Below are 22073 nucleotides of genomic sequence, written 5' to 3' on the forward strand. Positions count from 1 at the left end.
TCTAAAGGAATGGTAACAAGTATATTTCCAGCATATAAACAATTTATTTTCAGTTTTCCTCACAGTACAAAGTTGCAATGTTGTATAGCATTATCTGTGTTGCCTTTCAATTCATATTTTACAAACTAAAAACATGAGTGGGAAAAGGCAAATAAAAGGAAAATGCTGCTTCTAGATCACATTTCCAAAAGTAATTTTGCAAGATGTTTTAATGTGGTGTTCAGGCCCCCGGGCAAGAAAACAGTATGGCAGTATGGAATGATAATACTGCAGGAAGAAATCAAAACGTTTGTGCAGAACACAGGTTAACCATTTCCGACAAGCAGAGCTAAGTAAATGGGTCTCTTTCTCAATGACATTTCTGCACATGTATGTAACAAACAAAGTGAAGAAGAAAAAGTCAAGATAAATAAGTTCATACATGGTAACCACACTGTTCTGTTTCACTTGCCAGATTGTACTGTACCCGCCAAACACATTGCTTACTTCAAGTTACTAGGCACCTTTAAACATTGGCAGATAATGCATAGCCTAACCCATGTCACACGAAAGGAAATGAGGGAACTGTGATTCCCACAGCCGAGCTGCCTCCCACCCAACACTGATCCGTCACTACCTTTACTGGTGGCCTACTTCCCGAAGCCTCTCTAACATCAACAAAGGAAAGCAGCAAAGGAGTGACCACATCTGGCTCTCTACCTGAAAACTTGCCTTTGCATAGTCTTAACCTTTCTCTCTCGTTGAGGTACTCATGGAGGCTACTTAGCTCCCGCTCTTTAGAAAGGAACTCTCAGTCCAGACAGATGTATGGTAGTATGTTCAACTTGCTCTCATCCCCATGTGGGTCTAAGGATATGCACTCTGTCCAATTATACCACTTGTCCTTAGTGTCATAGCATCCATTAACCCCAGGCCAGTGCTCTTTGTGTATTCTGACAAGGTCTTCACTTGTAACCTCTCTGTCGACTCCAGGTAACTGTGCATCTTGGATAGTCGGTGCCAACGTATGCTTTTTCCTGGCCTCTTTGACATGATCTTCCTCTTGTTTTAAGTACTCCGTCATGAAAAAGTGTGCCCCAGGAGTTTGAGCCCCGGAAGACGTAAGCACATTGCTTTGTCGGTTAAGGTAGGACTGGATAATTTCGTTCCTCGACAACTCTTTCCAGTTAGTCTGTTGAAAGGGACTAGGGGGTACAGGGAGATTCTGTGTACAGGGGCTTGGCTTAGGTGGTTCGGTCCTGTGAGGCTCTAGAGGAACAGGCGCTGGTGTGACCTCTGACTCCTGGTAAGACTCTTTATGGGATAATGGTTTGATCTGCCCAGTTACAGGGTCAAATGTAAGTCTTCGGTCTTTTAACCTGACTGGTTTTGTGCTCTCTTCCGTGGGCTGCCCGTCTAAGTTTACAGTGTAGTCTCTAGGCCTATATTTATTTCTTTTTTTCTTCCCTGTGATGTTCACAGAATCATCATCTTCAATCTTAACCCCTTTGCTAAGTGACAAGGATTTGGAGTTGTGCAGAGTCTCTCCAGGAGAGACAGATATGCGATTGCTGTGCTGAAGGTGTGGGTCTGAGTCTGCCAGTCCTTCCCAGTGAAAGGAGGACTCGGCAATGGGAGGCCTATCCGGGTGTGATACCTGGACACACTGGGTTAAAGGCTGTGGAGAAGGCAAAGGAGAGGACCCCATCCCAGAAAACGTGGTGCTCTGAGTGGGACTTGAAAGAGTTGATACTTTGGGCGCAGAGAGTGCAGGTTGCCTTGCAACCAACTCTTGCTTGGAAGTTCGAGGACTATGCGAGGAGGAACGAGGACTCTTGGGTTGGCAATGCCCTCCTCCCGAGGCAGCCTGCTCCAATCTGGCCTGCTGCTGCAACACTGCTGCTTTCAGCAAGGCAGAAGTGCTAGGAGGTTTGCCGAGTCCTTGTGAACTGGGGTGAGGTTTGACAGCATTGACAGGGATTTTGTTTAGTCTGTCGCTCTCAAGATGCTCAGCGACAATATCTTTGTCCGACGGAACATCAAACATGTCCGTAAAAGCCTCCGGCCCACCTATGATTCCATTGGTTGGTCTAGAGGAGTTGTGCACTTTGTCATTGGCAGTTGTTTTTGGAATTTTCACTGGCAAGTGCTGTCCATCCCTCTGCTCCCCTTTCCGTTTTCGGTTAGCTGACTTCTCAGTTTTGGGGGAGTAACAGTTGTTGAAGTCATTTCTGTTCTTGAGCTCTGGGACCGTTTTACCTGATGGTGGAGTGGCAGCTGGAGGGGAGATGTCTGTTCGGCAGGGGTAAGTGCCACCATTGGCAGAGCCTGGCATGTTTGAGTGCCCTTTAGATGACACCTCGCTCTGCCCCGGCTCAATTAACTTTTGCCAGTTGCGCAGAAGCTTCTTGGCCCGCTTGGCGAGGTCCTCATCCTTCGTCTTTTTCCTTACGTCATTGATTAGTTTGCCTAGACGGGTTTCCTGGAAACAATTTCAAAAGAAGGTTTTGAATCTCCCAACAATTAACAAACGATCAGTTTACAAAGCAAACATACTGCAGCCCTACCTCCAGTGTTTCTTTGGTAATGGGATATTTCTCCAAATAGGAGATGACTTCCATGACGGCCACCATGTTGCAGATCTGCTGGAAAGTACACAAGGACTCATGTTAAAATTATGCATTACTTCAATTGCTTTACAAACCCCCCCCCCCCCCCTTCAAGAACTTTGGATGTTAAGAGTTCATGCAGAATTTGAATGAACTTTCAGATGTGCAGCTGTCACATACTGGGTTTGCCAACCGATTGTAGTTTCAGACTCGATATGACAGCGCATGCAAATTTAACATTCATACAATTTTCAATAATTAGTCTTAGGCCTGAAATTATAGTCCAACATTGTGAAACACATCATGTCACAATGCCTCTTTCTAATTTAGCAAGATCTAGGCCTTTTACTAACATGTATCGGATAGAACGGAGAAAATCTGGTGTCAGGACTTGTGCAGTTGCACAAAATGCATTTGGTCAATTGGGCTCTCACATTTGTCCTATCCCTAAATCAAGCAAGATATGTGTTTCGTTAAAATGTCCATCTTAGCTTACAGGTCAAACATACATCAAGAGACTGGAGTGTCAGATCGGCATTTTCATGAAACAGCTGGATGTCCACAATGGGCATGACTCATACAGCTTTGATTTCTGCTCTGTATTCTTTTAATGCTTGCTGGCTAGCTAGCTGGGTTGAATATAGCTAAGACATGGTAGCGCGTCTATACCAAAGTATATTGGGGGAAGGGTAAACAGTTACACTACACTAACAAGCCAGATAGGAATGTAACCAACAAGTTAGCTAAGCATCGAAAGCAATTGACAGCTTTATTAGCATTAGTCACTTGCCTCATTTTGTATATATGTATACGTTTAGGAGATTTCCGTCAGATTAAATTTACACAAAATGTGTTTGGTGTGTTGAGGAGTGTCGTTGACGGGCAGGTCCTTGCAGGTGCCACCAACTAGCCTGCTAACATTAGCTAATCATTAACGTTAGCTAACAAGGACCATGGCGACACGGCAGCTAACGTTAGCTATAACGATAGCTAGCCATCATTTAGCTTACATGCTTTCAAGCTCACAGTCCGTTAGAAAGTACACTACTTCTGCTGCTAAATAGCCAGAATAACGTTGATATACAGCAAATGTTAGTCATTTATAAACTTAAAAGATCATTAGATTGTCAAGAAACTATTCCTGCTAGGTGTTTACCTTGCAAGCCAGTAATATTATTTAGTTAGCTAGAGCATTCTTAGCACTAGCTACAGCTAGCTATCTAGCTAACTTAGCTAGCTCACCTCAGCGAGTTATAGTGCTTGCTAGTAGCACCGCTAACTTTGAGTCAACACCTCGTTGCGAGAAACATTATGGTGGAGAGTGAGAGAAAAGACATAGCTAGACAGCAACATACATGACTCACACAACTACTCACTACTCACATTGCTTTGGCCATCGATGGCCTGCAGCAGCCGGTCTCTCATTTGCTGCGGAGTTGCCGTAGCCGCTGTCATTGCCTGGCAGTGGCGCGGATCAGTAGACAGGAGATTCTAAAGACAGAGACGGGTGGTTGACCGTCGACACTTACAGGCCTATGGACAGGTAATGCGCTCGTAAATCAAGCCCCATGTTTACATGGCGCATAGTTGTTAGTTCATGCGGTTGTTAAGTTCAGCGTGATAAAGATATAAAGAGAAACAGATTCTCCAAACGCTCATGCGTTCGGCTACCTTCTCGGCAGTAGCCTGCGGTCTGGCCTTTCTCAACCATCGGTATCTCCCTCACACTCAAGGTTGCCAGGTTCTGTGTATAGTATCCCGCGAACAATGTCTGAAACCCCCGGCCGTACCATACATTTATTGGTAGCATTACCGACATGGTCAGTTCAAAACGTAAAAATATGTATACATCTACATTTTTACATAAATTAATTTATGTCAGAGATATGCTTATCATGTAGCGCTGTTGGTAAACAGACAAGGCGATGCTACATTTAACTGATTATTAGAATAAATCAGATAAAGCTACCCATGATTCGATCATGTTTTATGTTTGGCATTTTCCCATTACATTTTTTTGTTCAGACTCGGAGAAAGTTGGGGTTTGCGCGTTAGTACGGTTTGGTTTATCTATTAATGTCTTTCACATTTTTTTTTATCTTGTGCTAAACCTGGCAACCAATTTTCTATACGTTCTTTTGAATCGGTCTCTCAAAGCATTTTGGGAAACGGGACAGTTTCCATAACTAAATACTTGCCCAGGTTTCCTTCCGTCACCCCCACCTTTAAGGAAGATTAAACTGCAATGGAACACTCAAATAACGCTTTATTGGTCACCTTAGTGAGGAGTAAGAGAAGCATTTACTAAAAGCACCACGCACATCATAACTGCATTGAAAGCACAATGAACACAGTACTATGAGCTGGAGCTCATGGTAGTACTTTTATTTATTTAAGATATACAATGACTAGATGAGCAATACAAATGTATGGTCCACGTGTAGCGTAGTATGTATTGGTAGTAGTACCGTACTATCATAATTCTGTTAGAACATTTTATACAAAAAATGGTTTGGCGTTTAATGAAAGCTGACATGAAGACATAAGTGAATATAGATTTCAGAGTAAAAGTTTATTATACAAAACTGGACCATGGATAACGAAACAGTATCCTTTGGTGCATTTAGGCTATACAATGAAGTCTGACTGCTTAAGCCTTTGCATGGAAAAGGCTAAAACAATATGAGAAGGTCATTATTGTTATTATCCTACTATGTTCAGAACATGAAGACAAAATAAAAATTAATGAACTTGGATATGACTGTGAATAAGCCAAACAGGAACTTAACATTCCTTTTGTTAGCATTAATGACTATTCAGAGTTGTAACAAATAAGAAGTCCAGGAAATGACTACACATACAAATTCCACAAATATATTTGTGTGCACTGTGATATATTACAAAGCAACAGGCAAGGGAATAATGAAGCAGGAAAATGCACAGAATAGTGTAATATATCCAATCCCCACAATAGATCTGTAATTTAGATGTGTCATCTCTCTTTTGGGAAAGCCTCGTCAGTAAAGGTGATCATGATCCAAATAATCTGAAAAATGTTTCAGGAATCGTTAGTTTAAAAACAGCATACTTCAGCTATAGAACTTGGTAGGCACACCAACATGAGCATTGAAAATAGTGAAACATTTAACCCATTATCTCAAAGAATTGCAAAATCTCGCCATTATTAAATAAAAATCCGATGTCAATAACAGATACTTACACAATCATGCAAAACATCATAAAGATATTCCATGATGCAATGAAGATCCGAAAGTATCGTAGACTGAGTAGGAACTCCCTGATGTTGTCACCTAGAGATTGTACAATTTAGAGAAGGTACAACATGTTACATACAATCCCATTAAACAATCATACCACACCTGTCGTTGGTCTTCTAGGCTCATCTCCAAATCCGTGACCTCCCGTGTCCTTTCTCTTCCTGCAAGAAGCAACGAAAGCCAAACTGTTTTATTTCCAACCTGATAATTTAAAGCCAGCTAGATAAAAGAATAAAACACCAGGCTACTCACAGCTTAAAGTTTAACACAGCACCAGCGTTCATGAGCAGGGTCCTTAAAATGAATACATAGTCAGAAATATGTATAAGTATATTTCACACAGTCCAATAATATCACACTCCCTATGTTGTGGACAAACCAAAAGATGACATCAATATTCGCTAGCCTAGATAGAATGTGGCTAACATGTTCAATAGCTGGTTAGCAAAAAGATATGGCTAACCTAATCATAGGCTAGGTCGTTAAAGAGGGATCTTTTTCATTGAGGTAACAAGCTCGTCATCTAATCTTCACCAAAAAATTACATAAAAGATCGCAAATATTACCCAAAAATCAAGAAATCCCCAATCATTTTGACACCATCAGACCCAGACACTTAACAGCACTTCCGTATACGCAAACGTAGTCAAAAATGGACAAATAGCAGTTGGGTTTGTTTTGCTTTGACCAATAGGAGTGCAGTATTCTGGTGCTCGTCTGAGCCTTTCTCGCTAAGCGTTACATGAGGAAGCCGGTTTGTTCAGCAAAAACATTCCTCCTGGAAGTGCATGTTTGGTAAAATCAGAATAGTACAACATATTCGATTTTTGTCGGCCCTAGACGTCCAACGGAGTAAACAAATTATTCTTCACGACTCGAGTGCTACAAATGACACAACATTAATTGACCAAATAACCTCTGGATACGACAAAGAAGACAGAAGCTAGAACTTAGTTCTAATAGTCTACATGAAACATAGGCTACATGAAATATATGGGCCTAGGCTACATTAAATATAAATCAATTTTATTTATTTTTATTTCAGATTTCATCTAGCCTGATAAAAAAAAACGGTGTATTATTGACATCGAAAATGGACTATTGGACTGTTGTTAATCATATGGTTTTTTTTATAGGTTAGGAATTGTCCTATATTTGCATTTTATAGAAACCTAATAGAAAAGCCAAATGTGACATGCAGTATTTGTTTTGTTGATGTTGGTGTCTCGTAGGCATTAGCCCAGCTGATCATTTTACAATTCAAGATATTATTATCGCTCGACATTCAGATCTACGCAGGCCAATCAGTTGCGCTACAGACATGCGCATCTCGACCTTGCCTGTTATATTCTGAACACCTTTGTTATATTTAATGAAATATTGGTGAAATATAGTTTCCCACTGTCATGGTAAATTAATGATTTGAAACTGGACACTTTTCCGACTGCATGTGAAGAGTCGGTTGACGAGCTTAATGGATCGGACAAAGAGCAGTTGGCACAGAAAAAACGCTCGGACGAGAACAAATTATAAGGGTGTGCAGATGAGGTGTATTAATAGGAAGGCTAGAGTGTCAGAGTTTTTACTCGTGAAGACAGGGGACGTCGTGGCGAGTCGCTGGGAAAGGGCCATTCTAATTGCGCAGTGTCAATAAAATACATGCGGTAGTATTCTAAATCTTGAAACATGGACGTGTTGGAAGGCCTGCATCTGGGCGATTTAGCCCAATCTTTTTCTAAAATGGGAATGTTTCCAGTTTTTGATGTTGCTTATTACATCGTATCCATACTCTACCTCAAGTATGAACCAGGTTAGTGGGACATTTAATCTCTTTCTGTGTCATTTAACCTATTTGTGATAATAATAGGCTAATGAAGCCTGCAGCCTACTTTTATGCAGACATTTTAAGTAGTCGATCATCAGGACAAATGGGATGAGCTACTTATACGTGACCAAATTAACAGACAACAACCTGTGTGCTGAAATCTTCTAAATCAAATAGAAGTATTCATGCACTCAAGCCAACGATCTGACCTATATGTGAATATGCCAAGATCTGATATCAAATTATGCCTTTTGACGTTTCACTTGAAGACCAAATATTGCAGTTGGAACTTTTCAAATAACTTGCCCATTAAGATTGCGCATAACTAAATAATCTCAATAGTTAGTCTTAAGCAGCTTTCTTGAATGCCTCACATTTTCTAACACTTAACCCCTTATTTTATCGATGGAGTCTCAGAAATGAAATCTGAGAGAAAGCCTGTGCATACCAAAAGCTTTGGCCACGAAGCAATAAATAGAATGTCTTTATTTAGCTGTCAGTGAGCTTCATGGCATTTGCCATGCTTCAGAGCATGCATGTTCACCGACCACATCATATTATAGCCTAGTCTTTATAGTTTATGTATATTTTCTTACTTTTGTTAATGTTGATCAACTTAAGAAAGTGCTCTATTAGCCAATGGTCATGAACTTTAAGATGTAGGGAGTCTTGATCAAATTAAATGTATGGCCAAATACTACCAATCTATGTACCAAACTACATATTTTTTTGTAAAAGAAAAGAAAAACGGGTTGCTCCCAGCTAGCTGTCCAATCACACAAATAGACCAGTGCCCGTTTTAAATGTCAGATTTAAATTCTCTTAGCTATTGTTTTGCATGCATGTCTCTTTCAGTAGACTTCCTGGTTCAAGCTGTTTAATGAAAATCATTTAATCGATTTGAATAAAGGGGGTGTCCGGGTCAAAGTTTAAGCCAGACCTGACAGTTGCAAGGCAGGAAAAGCAATACAGCAAGATTTATTTTTAGGCCACATTTCTTGAGATCAGTTTTCTGTCAGCCCTCCAGCTAATCATTCCTCGACCCCAAATCCCACCTGTTCTTGGGGATCTCATAGCTCTGGCACACTGGGTGGTGACTCATAGATCCAGATTTACTCTGAGATGTTCCGCTATAGTAAAACTTGTATTGTAGTAGTAGTCTAAATACAATATGTCCTCTTCTATCACAATTCATAGACTTGGACAGGGTCCCATCATGATAAGACAATGTGAAGAGGTCTGTTTAGCTGAAAATTAACTGTAAATACCTACAGTTTCTAGAAAATATAGTACATATGAAATGTCACAGTCAACAACAAAAAACACATTGTGTGTCACAAAGAGTTTGATGTACAAAAGTCAAACAGGATTCGTGTTTTGCAGGTTCAGTGGAGGTGTCTCGCAGGAGCCCTGTGGTCTCTTGGCTCTGTGCTATGCTCTACTGCTTTGGTAGCTACATCTTAGCCGACATCATGCTTGGAGGCTGTCCCCTCGACTACTTCCAACACAACAGTCACATCCTTCTTGCCTCATTTGTCTGGTAAGCTCCTTTTCAAAGTTGTGACTGAATTCCATTGAAACAAGTAGCAAAACACAAGAAAAGTAGTCACCGAAACAAGTAGCAAAACACAATTTCCCCCCCTTTCAATCTCTCTTTTTTCACTTTCTTTCTTTCTCTCTCTCTCTCTCTCTCTCTCTCTCTCTCTCTCTCTTCTCTCTCTCTCTCTCTCTCTCTCTCTCTCTCTCTCTCTCTCTCTCTCTCTCTCTCTCTCTCTCTCTCTCTCTCTCTGTCTCTGTCTCTCTCTCTCTCTCTCTCTCTCTCTCTCTCTCTCTCTCTCTCTCTCTCAATTCATCAGGTACCTCATCTTTTACTGCCCATTGAACCTCTTTTACAAATGTGTGGCTTTCCTGCCTGTCAAACTGGTGTTGGTGGCACTGAAGGAAGTGGTTCGCACTCGTAAGATTGCAGCAGGTGTGCACCATGCCCATCATGCTTACCACCACGGCTGGATCATCATGGTGATTACAGGCTATGTAAAAGGTTGGTATCTTAAAACAGGAATCCCCATTATCACAGCTGCAAAGATTAGCCAGTGCCTCGTGATGGTTCTTCTTTTTAAAAGGGGGGGATGGGGCGAGAAAGGCAAACCCAAGATAAGACCAGTGAAGCGAGTGGCAGACCTTTGTCCCAATAATTTGTACTTTCTATTTATATCCTCACAGGGTCAGGAGTGGCTCTCATGTCAAATTTTGAGCAACTGCTGCGTGGTGTGTGGAAGCCTGAAACCAATGAAATCCTGAACATGTCATTGTGAGTGTGTTTCCCCTGAAGGCGTTAGGCTTGGTAGTTGCCTTAGATATTTACCGCTGTCTGCTCATGCATGGGGTGTTAGAGATGGCTTGTTACAAGAGCTGCTCCCAGCAAGAATTAATGGCTGTATTTTTAAGAAAAGTTAGGGTTCAAAAAGTATTTGTGTATACTGCATACTAGTATCTGCTGAAGCAAAGGCTGACATCGCTGCAACCTTTTATTAAACACTGCCTCACAGCTCATATCAACAGATTAGGTGAAGTTATTAGTAATATTGAGTGAACTATCCCATTAAGCAGGCAATATCAATGTGCTCTCAGATGTAAATGTTTTCAGTGAGTTTTGGGATCAACCCAGTATTAATTTCTCTCTCCAGCCCTACTAAAGCCAGCCTGTATGGAGCCATTCTGTTCACACTGGAAGAGACAAACTTGCTTCCTGTGTCCAAGGCCACCCTTATCTGTGCATTCACTCTCTTCATGGCTGGTTCCAAGGTAGGTCCTTTTTCACAGGAAATGTAGTTCCGCAAAATATAACAAAACCTTTAACCCTTGTGTTCTCCTCGGGTCGTTCTGACCCATCAGTCATTGTGACCCACCGTCGTATTGCGACAACTTTACCGCATACAAAAACAAAGTGAAGCATTTTCTTTTAACCGTCGGGCTGTCTCAGACCCCCCACATTGCGAAGGTTAAAAGAAAAGTATTTTTATTTGGTTTTGTATTGGGTAAAATTGGGTAAACACAATGATGGTTCGTTATGAACCTTTGGGTCATGTGACCCGAAGGCAGCACGAGGGTTAACAACACACAACTACCTGCTGAACTCTAGTAGACTTGATTGTGGTCTATGTCCACGTATATACTCTTTACAACCAAAGGGGTGATGAAATACATGGAACGTATGTGGAATGGCTTGCATTTTTATTTGTATTTTTTTCAAAGGTGTTCATGACAGCCCGCCATTCCCATGGCTCTCCCTTCGCCCTCATCGAGTCCTGGGTCTGCTACCTGCTCTTTGGCTCCGCCCTGGGTGGCGCTGAGGAGGATCACCACGCTCCGGCCCCTCCCCCTCCTTCCTCGCCAGTCAAATCCAAGGAGGAGCTGAGTGAAGGCACCCGCAAGAGGAAGTCCAAGAAAGCAGAGTAGAGCTCCGAGTCTACTACTGGAAAAGGGGGCTCAGGTCCCCCCACACCATCCACAAACTGCATCTGAAGTCCCCACATGGTCCAGCAATCTTTTTAGATAAGATGGGGGTCTCCCATTCCTTGCTGGGGAAAGGGGCCGTTTGACATCCATCAAACAAGGCCCTTTCTACTGAGGAAAATGGTGCTTTTATATATTACTTTGTAAGGGTATTCTGTAAATAGATCACCAATGTTTCAAACTTAAGATTTCAACCCCCACCAGTACGTATCTCATTATTTATTTATGTATTTATTTTTCCTCAATAGATATCTGTTACCGGGTGCAACAGCATGTGGTGAACAATGTGAACAACTAGGAGTTACTTAATTGCTTTAGGAAGGCCTCTGTTCAAAAAGTGCTTTTGCTTCCAGTAGTCAGTGGCTTTGGTTTATACCCATTAAAACTTGCGACAGTATAACATTAAGCACAAAAGGGCAATCAGACAATGCAATGTGAATCAAGCAATATATGTGAAGGAACCATAGCTGCTTTTTACATGAAACTTTATAGAAATCAAATCTTTTAATAAAGGCGAAACAAAATTGCTTTCATGTTGTTGTGTTCGTTTTTTTAAATGTTGATAGATTTAATACTCATTTTCTAAGGATGTCCATTAAAATTTTGGAGGTTAATCTGGGGTCATGTTGCTGGGACGTTTCTGTACCCCCTGCCCTACTAACAAACATTTGTATCACGGGTAATAAAATGAGACTGATGAACTTTACAGAAGGTCGTGAACCTTGATCCCTGGACCTTACAGTTCGCACAGCAGTAGAAGTGATTACTGACCGAGAACAAGCGTTTCCTTTCATTCCTCTCACAGAAATGCTAGCTTGTTCGATATTTTGGTACGTAACCGCACACACTGTGTGTGAAATGAAACCATAAGTGAGATTTTGAAGATACCCTGAGAAGTCTAGTGTATTCTCAATTACATTAGATGGACTGAATGTTTAAGCACACAGATGCAGGAAAATAGTTTCAACCAACAAGAATGCAATTGCCAGAAATTTGTCATTCATGACCTACAGTCCCTCCAACAGAAAAGACACATTTGTCAGTCACATTCAGGAAGTGACAGATTCCACCAATAAATGCATACCCAAGCTGAAAATATATTTGGAGAGTAAATAGTTGTACACCTTAGTTCCCTAGTACGATATTTACAGGGAAGGGCAGACACATTTCAAAAATAATTTGTCTGACAGAAGTCTAAAAAGGTTTTCCTTTTGCTTTTCCAGTTAAGGGCCATAGGAAGGCTTCTCCCATGGTGTGGGCTGGGCAGGGAGAGAGGATACATATACTGGAAGTTTTAAGCACCAATCAAGGTGCACCATACCAAGCCCTCAGGGGTGCCTTCCTCGGAATGCAACCAACATCTGCTGGTTCCATCACTGGCAAACAAGACACAAAACATACAAACCAACAGATACAAAATGAGTTTCTCTGGAACCTTTCAGGAACTTGTGAATGACTAAGAAATGACTTTAGAAATGTAATAAATGTGTGTAATTACGTGTTTAATGACATCTATGGTAAACGTGAAAATATGTTACACCCACTGGAATGAGTGTATACAATAGGTAGGGTAAAAGGAAACAAATCAAGCTTATAAAATAAAAACGATTCTCCATTAAAAGTGACTCTTGGTTCTTGACCGGTGTTTAATCTTCGTCCAAGAACTCTGACCGATATGTTAGACCCATTACGGAATTCGAGTTTAACAGTCCGTTCTAAGTCAAAACCACTGTTGCTTTGGCAAGGCAAGGTGATGGGCTCTATTTTCTCTACGTGGACATTCCAAAGGGCAGGGTTCCAGAAGATCTCCTGGAGAGGCGGAGAGAACGGCAGTCACTCGGAGACATGTATAAAAAGCAAGGGAGGAGGAAAGAGAAAACACTCTCCTCCAGCCTCCAGAACTGACACAGGAGAAGCTCACCTCAATCCAGCTGGAAGACCAGGGATACAAAAGGACAGTGGGAAGACCCTCAACTGGCCTCCACGCCTCAGGCAGAAGGCAAATGCTGTAGAGACATTGCAAGAGGATAAAAAACATGTTGAAGATACTGGTTCTGATCGGGGCTCTGAGTGTGTGCTGTAACAACGTGACTGGTCAGAGAGGTAAATGGCTCCACTCTCTTCTCTCACCTTTGTTGCACAGGAAATAATATTTCAGAATTGTTTGCTCGTTTGTTCCAGGTAAATAATTCAATTTATTTACCTGTTCCCAAACTCATGTCAAGTTCTTCCTTGTTTACATGGAAAATTTTCAAAGTAAAAAAAGAAGAACAACAATTTGAATGAAATATTGAACATAAACAATGAACATAAATGGTAACATTGACAAAATGCATATAAATGGTACCATGGTCGATTTGATTATATTTGATCATAGATTAAAGGGACGTAAGTGAATGCTTGACTACATGAACTGCATTATAGTTCACTTGTTTTTACTGTATTTTCAAGCTCTGAAAAACTTGAAAAATCCGCTTCTGTGGGTTAGGAACTTGATGGACCTTCCCTGGAAGTTGTCAGTATTTTCCAGCTAGCATCTCTCTTGTGTCTCTGGAGCTTTCTGCTCGGAATTCACTCTACACACATGGATGCCGCTAATGAGAAGACCATATGTCTTTACCTTCATGCCCAAGAGACTTTGACACTGCAGTATACAGCTCCCCAGAGACTAGAACCAAGTCAATTAGTCAGCAACCAGTAGCTTCCTTCCACAACATATCTGCCATACCATGTTCCGAGAGGCTCACCTGTTCAGCTGGGGCCACCCTCCACGGAGGGGTCAAAATGCAAACCCCCATAAATCCAACATTCAGAGAAGTCCATAAATTAGGACTCCACAGATACTGAAGCTCAAGCACGCAGTATGTCCTATCTATGCTTCTGTTAAGGTACCGTACTATAATACAGAAATATAATGCCTGGTTGAGGTTCAATTAGTTCTGTACAATTGGTGCAAGAACAGAACAAAAAAGTCTGGGAAGTCCAAAACAACTTTTTGGAACTCTGTAATTCAGTTTAACGGTAATTGTGGATGGCCAGCTTCTGTATCAGGGGATAGCAGCGTGGAGGCAGGGAGCTCAGGCAGTAAAGATGATGGATGAGCAGAGGATGATGTTGTTTTATGGGACATCTGCACACAGTGTATCCCCACGCATGCTTACTAAGGATGACTTCAGATGATGACAGAAAGAGAGATGAGGTGTGTGTATGTGTGTTTGATAAAGGGACTGTGTGGCCTGTTCATAAAGATGAATCTTTTAGAATAGGCTTGGGATCTGATTAGTTTACCTCTGCACACAAGTCTCCCTCTGCTTACCTTAAATGTACCCTAAACGGTCAACCATTCGGTTCGGCTTTCAATTTTATTTCACACATGTTAACATAAAAAACGAAACCTAAAATGCCAATATGTACAATTGTTACCTTTCTTTCTAAGATGGAGAAATCATCAGTCAGATCAAGGGGACGAATCATGCTATGGCAGAGATCAAAGAACTTCTCAAACAACAGGTAAATCAATTTCTTTTGTTTTAGTCTTCTGTACATATCAGAAGTACTGGTGTGCTTCTATTTCCGACATAGAACAACTTTTTAAATAACAATTATGGACAAGGGTATTTAATTATTTGTACATTGAGATTTTAGATATGTGTTACTGTTCCTTTTATTGGTTATCCTTATTTTCTTTTCTTACTTATTATTTGTTACATGTTCGAAACATTATTAATTCTAATCTATCTCCATACAGATCAGAGAGATTGTATTTCTAAAGAACACAGTGATGGAGTGTGAGGCCTGTGGTGAGTACCTTAACGGTGTCAACCAGAACAGGTCAAATGTAATTTCCATCACCTACAGTAGAGGGAGAGATTTCCCCCAAGATGAGAGGAAACACCTGGAGTGTGAAAGGAGGGAGTTATTGACTGTGACTGTTTGTCCCTCCCAAGGCATGCGTATTGAGCCCTCTCGTCCTTCCTGTGTACCCAACCCTTGTCACCCAGGGGTGAAGTGTACACAGACAGCCGAGGGTATCAAGTGTGGCCCCTGCCCTGAGGGTATGGTGGGCAATGGAACCCATTGCACTGATGTGGATGAGGTTGGGAAAACTTGCCAACTTGTATTATAAATAGTGTTCTTCTGTGATCGATTACTTTATCCAGATGTGGCAGCTCGACAGCTAATTTCCCAGACATGGATTAAGTCTAAACAAAGAAAACGTTTTTATGAAGAACTCCGTTGAAAAAATGTGTTAGTCTAGGATTAGACTTAATAAATGTCTGGGAAACGGAGCCCTAACGTTCAGTGGCTAACTTTTCATCTCACATCCTGTGGGTTAACATGGCATTTAATACTATATACCTACATGGAACATGTTGACACTACTCTGCTTCTGTGCTCCCAGTGTGTCGTGATGCCCTGTCACATGGGTGTGCGCTGCATCAACACATCCCCAGGGTTCCGTTGCGGGCCGTGTCTCGCGGGCTACACCGGCCCCCAGGTTCAGGGAGTTGGCCTCTCTTATGCCACCGCTAACAAACAGGTAGGAAAGACGGTTATTAGCTTCAGAACCCTGCAGAGTCATTTGTAAATGAACTGTGTTTTTACTTCTGTCCCCCCGTCCAGGTTTGCAAGGATATCGACGAATGCGAGGGACCCAAGAATGGAGGCTGTGTGGAACATTCTGCTTGTGTGAATAACCCTGTAAGGGCTATTTCGAAATCTACATTTCATGTTACTAGATTCAAACTCTAGAGTTGTAAAGTGAGCTTTTCTGTATTGTGTCAGGGCTCATTTAGGTGTGGCCCTTGTAAGCAAGGCTACGTTGGAGATCAGCGTCGTGGTTGTAAACCCGAGAGAGCGTGTGGAAACGGACAACCAAATCCCTGTCACGCCAGCGCAGAATGTATTGTTCATCGTCAAGGAAAGATAGAGTGCAAAGTAAGAATCATTTCTTGTATTCCTATCCAAAAGAGCCATCAACATGAGGGTCCTGAATTCTTATAAAAGTTGTCCTTGTTGGGCATTTAAAATGTTAAAATAACTGCATAATTTAACTGTTCATGATGGCACGTATTGGAAATCTATTAATTTAACTGTCATGAATGTTAAATTGATTTCAGTCCACCATCCATATGCTTAATGTGTTTGACTCTTTCACTCCTCTCAGTGTGGCGTTGGATGGGCTGGTAATGGCTACCTCTGTGGCCCTGATATAGATATTGATGGCTTGCCTGATGAGAAACTGGATTGCTCTGAGAGAAACTGTTTGAAGGTGAAGTGTGTTTATGTCTCTCATAAAGACGTGATGAATACCAACAGGAACTGAGGGGAAGGAACTGTCCCCAGATGCACAAACTTGTAAAAACATCTTCATGAGATTCCATTAGCAGTGGCACTGTTACAAATGTCTGGAATCGAGAGCCATCAAGCATGATGAATGTATTTTTTTTCCAGGATAACTGTCTGACTGTACCCAACTCTGGCCAAGAAGATGCCGACCTTGATGGATTAGGAGATGCGTGTGATGACGATGCAGATGGCGATGGAATCCTAAATACACAGGTGCAAACATCCCCTGTGAATGATCTTATGCAACGACAGTTTATACCATGTTTAAGGCGGGTTCAATATAAATGATGAAGACATGGTGAATGATCACACCCGTCGAGGCTACAAATGACAAAAATATACCTAATATGTATCCAAATAGTTAAAAGAAAAACACAACAAATCAAAAGACTAACAAAGTATGGCATACGTCCCTAGGACAACTGTGTGCTGGTACCCAATGTTGACCAAAGGAATGTGGACGAGGATGATTTCGGAGACGCTTGTGACAATTGCCGCGGGATCAAGAATAATGACCAGAAGGACACCGATATTGACAGACTGGGGGACGAATGTGACGAGGACATTGATGGTGATGGTACGTGTGTCGGACTCATCAATAATACAAATGAATGTATCATTTTCACCCATTGTGCTTGCTGTTGATGACAAACTGAACGTAATACGCTTTTTATTTTTAAGGAATCTTAAATAAGAAGGATAACTGCAAAAGGGTTCCTAATGCTGACCAGAAAGATCGTGATGGAGACAAAGTGGGAGATGCTTGTGACAGCTGTCCTTATGTTCCCAACCCCGATCAGGTTTGATTACAAACAACCATACTTGAGTAAAATCCTACCTTCTTCTCAGTGGTAGACTACACAAATGTAGAACAATATAATTTTTCCTTCAGTTGGACATGGACAATGACTTGATTGGCGATCCTTGTGACAATAACAAAGACAGGTATGACATGCAAGTCTTTTTGTCAGTAACCATTGGTTGATGTTTCTGCAGACTTCAGAAATACAAGATAACCTCTCATTTCTTAGGAAACATAAAGCATAATTTGGCTTTAAAACGTACCCTTCAGTCACCAGGCAGTTGGTAAAAGGTACAAAACGATGACCTCCCCTCAGCAATGCAGCCTTCTCTACTCTACTCTTCTCCATTTCCAGTGATGGGGATGGGCACCAGGACTCTAATGACAACTGCCCCGCGGTGATCAACAGCTCCCAGCTAGACACTGACAGGGATGGCCTCGGGGATGAGTGTGACGACGACGATGACAATGATGGCATTCCGGATCTCCTGCCACCAGGCCCCGATAACTGCCGACTCATCCCCAATCCCCTACAGGAAGATACCGACGGTGAATATGGAGCTATTTCATCGTCTGCTCTTATTATGTAACTCACATTGTTTATTATCATTCGATTATTAGTCTACGTAATGTTATCTGCCGCTTATGAGGATAAAGAATGCATGTACATTTAGTCATTTAGCAGACGCTCTTATCCAGAGTGACTTACAGTAAGTACAGGGACATTCTCCCCGAGGCAAGTAGGGTGAAGTGCCTTGCCCAAGGACACAACGTCATTTGGTTGGCATAGCCAGGAATTGAACTAGCAACCTTCTGATTACTAGCCCGCTTCCCTAACCACTCAGCCATCTGAATCCCTGACAATGTATGTATGTCTCTTGGATGTGTAAACACGTGTTTTAGTTTTTCGTCCTGAAAATTAGGTAAATGTCCCCCTCAAAACAGGCAATGGCGTGGGCAACGTGTGTGAAAACGACTTTGACAACGACACAATTATCGACACCATTGACGTGTGCCCGGAAAATGCTGAGGTCACTCTGACAGACTTTAGGGAATACCAGACCGTAGTGCTGGACCCTGAAGGCGACGCACAGATAGACCCTAACTGGGTAGTACTGGACCAGGTACAAAGTCAATCAATTTTATTCAGATAATCTTTAAAGTATATTATAGTACTGTCACACATCAAATAGCATTGTACCGTTTGTTTGGTCATTTCCTCCCTATAAGGGAAGAGAGATTGTTCAAACCATGAATAGTGATCCCGGACTGGCTGTTGGTAAGCACGATGACCTATTAAAAAATAAACTATAACCGAAAATTTGGAACCCCTTCATAAGACTTCAGCCTGTCAATGTTCAGTCAAATCTCCTCCCTTTTTCCTCACCTCAAGGTTACACTGCTTTCAGCGGTGTCGATTTTGAAGGGACGTTTCATGTAAACACGGTAACCGACGACGACTATGCAGGCTTCATCTTTGGCTACCAGGACTCCTCCAGCTTCTACGTGGTTATGTGGAAACAAGTGGAGCAGATCTACTGGCAGGCCAACCCCTTCAGGGCTGTGGCAGAACCAGGCATCCAACTGAAGGTACCCAGCCTCATTCGCCAATCCTGGATGTTTTCATCTGCCAAGTGAAAAAATGTATGTAGATGTAAACACTGTCTGAAATATAAGTAACGGTGAGCGAATTAGATCATGTTCTACAGATTCATGTCTTAACTCAACTATTTACTCAATTGGATTTATGTGAGGATCAAAAATCGTTGTAGGTTCACGTGGTGCAGGAGGTAAGGTGATACCTTAAGCTGCGTTCCTAGTGTCATGTGGCAAACATTCATTCACAAAGATACAGAAACGATAGCCCGGAACGATGACTTGTTCTGCAAAAGGTCAGCATTGACAGCAGCTTACCTGTGCACATGTGCTGTTGCCAAGGCTGTGAAGTCGACCACGGGACCGGGGGAAAACCTGCGGAACTCCCTGTGGCACACGGGGGACACCAGCGACCAGGTGAAGCTCCTGTGGAAAGATGCTCGCAACGTGGGCTGGAAGGACAAGACATCCTACCGCTGGTTCCTCCAACATAGGCCCCAAGACGGCTACATCAGGTAGGCATAATAAAAAAAAAATTTAAACCCTGTAAAAGAATTGGCAAATTTGACTTTTAATTTGAATACCCCAACTTTGTTCTCACTTGACATAAAAGGCTATTATGTATCTGATGGCCTAATCAAGATTGGTGGTTTGCATGGCACTAACAGCTGCCTCTCTGTATACACGGTTTCAGAGTGCGTTTCTATGAGGGCACTCAGATGGTGGCCGACACAGGCATCATCATAGACAGCACCATGAGAGGAGGACGACTAGGGGTCTTCTGTTTCTCCCAGGAAAACATCATCTGGGCAAACCTTCGCTATCGCTGCAACGGTGAGAAAAAGACATGGCTCAAAAAGAACATCCTTTGCAATGTTGTTACTATGCTATCGCTTCATTCAAGTCAGTTACATAGCTACAAGTCCTAGTAGAGAAATGTACTAACAGTGCAAAGCCCTATTCATCTGGTACATCAGGCTCGATATAACGTAAAAAATGACTGTGTATTGCGGGCCCCCCATGTACAGAACATTACAATGATTACCGGTACATTTAGGCTTATCATGATTTCCTGCTTACTTTCTCTTCCTTCTGTAGACACTCTGCCTGAGGATTTTGACACATACAGAGCCCAACAGGTCCAGCTGCAGCTCTAAAGGGTTCAGAAAAATCCTCCCAAAAGAACTATGGGGGGACATTCTAATTCGCAACATTCCTTGAAACCCCCACTCCCACACAAAACAGGAAGTATGTCCTATGTCATCTCATACAATTAGTAACTGAATAGGGGACCGTTTAAAGGTCCATCTTCTCATGAAATACTCTTCACTTCCACATAGTGGCACAGTTTGACTTTTTGTGACTTTTTTTCCTTTGGACCAAATTCATAATTTTTATGTAAAATATATCCAGAAGAATCTAGTTGTCTTACTTCACAAGGACTTTTTCAATCACATTAATCGTCACGGTCAATAACGACCAATGTATCATTTGGATTTTGATTAAATATGAGAATGGCAGAGAACCTTAACTACCTCTGCTATTTACTTGTTGTACAGTTTTACAAAATGTGGTTTCATTTTAGGCAAATCAATTCCAGCTTTCAAGAAGGAAACGACATATATACTACCTTGTAGTTTTGTACTTTGAACCATATGTTTGGAGCTGAAATCATGAGCATGCACAGATATTTAAAATAATCTTTTAAAAACACATACATAAATACAGATTACAAAATTTAAATAACATAACTGTGATATAATTGTATATATATATATATATAGTTCAAACATCATGCATGTCTACACAGCACACCTCAGTGTTAGTGTTGTAAAATGACATCAGACATTTTTTATTGATATATTCTGCAAATTGAGACTATGTACAGAGAAAGGTCGCCTCCCACATTCAATTCCATAGACAAGTTTTATAAACAAATGGATCACATAGTCACACAGCAACAAATAAATACTTCACATCTTATATTATGATTTACAGAACAATAGTTTGATGAAGAGTTTGTTCTCAGTTGTCTTTCAAGTGTGTGTTTCAAGACCTCCAAATGCTGCAGATGTATATTCAGCTGTGTGAATGTTCCAAGTACCAAATAAAGTCAGAAACTTTCAATTAATGATTTTTGTGTCAAATTACACTCTACATTTGTGCTTGAACAACACATTTTGATATATTTGTCTTTTAAATGTTGAGTAAAAATATTTTGGCTTCTGCTAAGTGAATAGTTAGTGGTGGCTTGCAATTTCTTTAGTACAGTCAGACAATGGAAGTATGCTGAGTAAAAACTCAAAACTCCTCTTAAGCCTGAAGTCTTATGGGCCAACATCAACCCAATTAACATATTAAATGGATATGCAGAGCACTAGGAAATCTGTTGACAAAATAAACATACATTCGGAGTGCTATTCCTTTCCAACATGATGGGAGAACAAGCTGCATTGGAATTAGCCCTTTCTAGATTTGCATCCCAAATATAAGAAATTTGTTTCAGAGATCAGATCAAAAGTACCTAAGTTTACAAAGAAGAGGACAAGAGAAATAGCATTTTGTTGCACAAAAATATATCTTCAGAATACATCTGGGGGAAAACAGTCAGCATTCACAGAGGGCAAACAGTCCCTGTTTCTAAAACAGGACATCACAAATAAAGTGCGAAGCAACAAGCCGACTAAAGACATCACAATATAGACAATATATATATTACACAATACACTTTCCTAAGCCTGACATAGCACGTCATTCACAATCATGATAACTAACATTGGTAAACATAATGTCAATTCAGGCAAGCTGACCTCGCCGATTGGTTTGCCTTGTTTAGTGCCCATACCCCTACAAGAAAGGTAATAGTATGTATTAAATTTTTTTACACAAACATTAGGGATCAGGATTGCTTACAACACCTTGCATGTCTTGCAAATGGCAGGATGTTTGTTTTTGACTTGTGGTTCAAGTCATGGTTTGTCAACAATTAGTGCAAGTGCCAAAACTGCTTTAAGTCAGCATCAGAGAGAAATCATGTTTTTCCATTAACTTTTCCAAATTGTAAAGCACTGAAAACTTGTAGGTTTGTGTACAAAGTTACTGCAGACTCTCATGATAGA

The 22073-nt window shown here is 41.3% G+C and overlaps 4 protein-coding genes across 7 annotated transcripts; 2 read left to right on the plus strand and 2 right to left on the minus strand.

Annotated features, from left to right (window-relative positions):
- Positions 1-24: 24 nt before the first annotated feature.
- LOC134011166 (mediator of RNA polymerase II transcription subunit 26-like) lies at positions 25-4402 on the minus strand. Of its 4 annotated transcripts, none has more exons than XM_062450656.1 (4): positions 4260-4402; positions 3972-4079; positions 2547-2621; positions 25-2461 (listed from the first exon to the last, which is right to left on the minus strand). In XM_062450656.1, exons 2-4 carry the CDS (start codon positions 4041-4043, stop codon positions 791-793), a joined length of 1818 nt encoding a protein of 605 aa, XP_062306640.1. In that variant the 5' UTR covers positions 4044-4079; positions 4260-4402; the 3' UTR covers positions 25-790. The 4 variants fall into 4 exon arrangements, with proteins under 4 accessions (XP_062306640.1, XP_062306638.1, XP_062306637.1 ...); XM_062450654.1 differs by having other exon boundaries at positions 2547-2624; XM_062450653.1 differs by having other exon boundaries at positions 2547-2624; positions 3972-4121; positions 4260-4359.
- Positions 4403-5141: 739 nt separating this feature from the next.
- Positions 5142-6568, minus strand: smim7 (small integral membrane protein 7). The gene is made up of 5 exons (XM_062450525.1): positions 6433-6568; positions 6119-6160; positions 5969-6027; positions 5809-5899; positions 5142-5634 (listed from the first exon to the last, which is right to left on the minus strand). The coding sequence occupies exons 1-5, from the start codon at positions 6456-6458 to the stop codon at positions 5619-5621; spliced, it is 234 nt and encodes a 77-aa protein (XP_062306509.1). The 5' UTR covers positions 6459-6568; the 3' UTR covers positions 5142-5618.
- A 652-nt stretch (positions 6569-7220) lies between these two features.
- Positions 7221-11734, plus strand: tmem38a (transmembrane protein 38A). Its single transcript, XM_062450812.1, has 6 exons — positions 7221-7676; positions 9075-9231; positions 9548-9732; positions 9915-10002; positions 10379-10496; positions 10947-11734. Exons 1-6 carry the CDS (start codon positions 7553-7555, stop codon positions 11148-11150), a joined length of 876 nt encoding a protein of 291 aa, XP_062306796.1. The 5' UTR covers positions 7221-7552; the 3' UTR covers positions 11151-11734.
- A 1374-nt stretch (positions 11735-13108) lies between these two features.
- Positions 13109-21085, plus strand: comp (cartilage oligomeric matrix protein). Its single transcript, XM_062450149.1, has 19 exons — positions 13109-13310; positions 14644-14717; positions 14956-15007; positions 15155-15303; positions 15610-15747; positions 15831-15908; positions 15993-16145; positions 16375-16479; positions 16662-16769; positions 16974-17133; positions 17238-17356; positions 17449-17501; positions 17714-17907; positions 18304-18482; positions 18589-18637; positions 18752-18948; positions 19297-19469; positions 19649-19788; positions 20053-21085. The coding sequence occupies exons 1-19, from the start codon at positions 13244-13246 to the stop codon at positions 20109-20111; spliced, it is 2247 nt and encodes a 748-aa protein (XP_062306133.1). The 5' UTR covers positions 13109-13243; the 3' UTR covers positions 20112-21085.
- The last annotated feature ends 988 nt before the right edge of the window (positions 21086-22073 follow it).

The sequence above is a fragment of the Osmerus eperlanus genome, chromosome 24 (assembly GCF_963692335.1).
Source record: "Osmerus eperlanus chromosome 24, fOsmEpe2.1, whole genome shotgun sequence".
In the NCBI taxonomy this organism is placed as follows: domain Eukaryota; kingdom Metazoa; phylum Chordata; class Actinopteri; order Osmeriformes; family Osmeridae; genus Osmerus; species Osmerus eperlanus.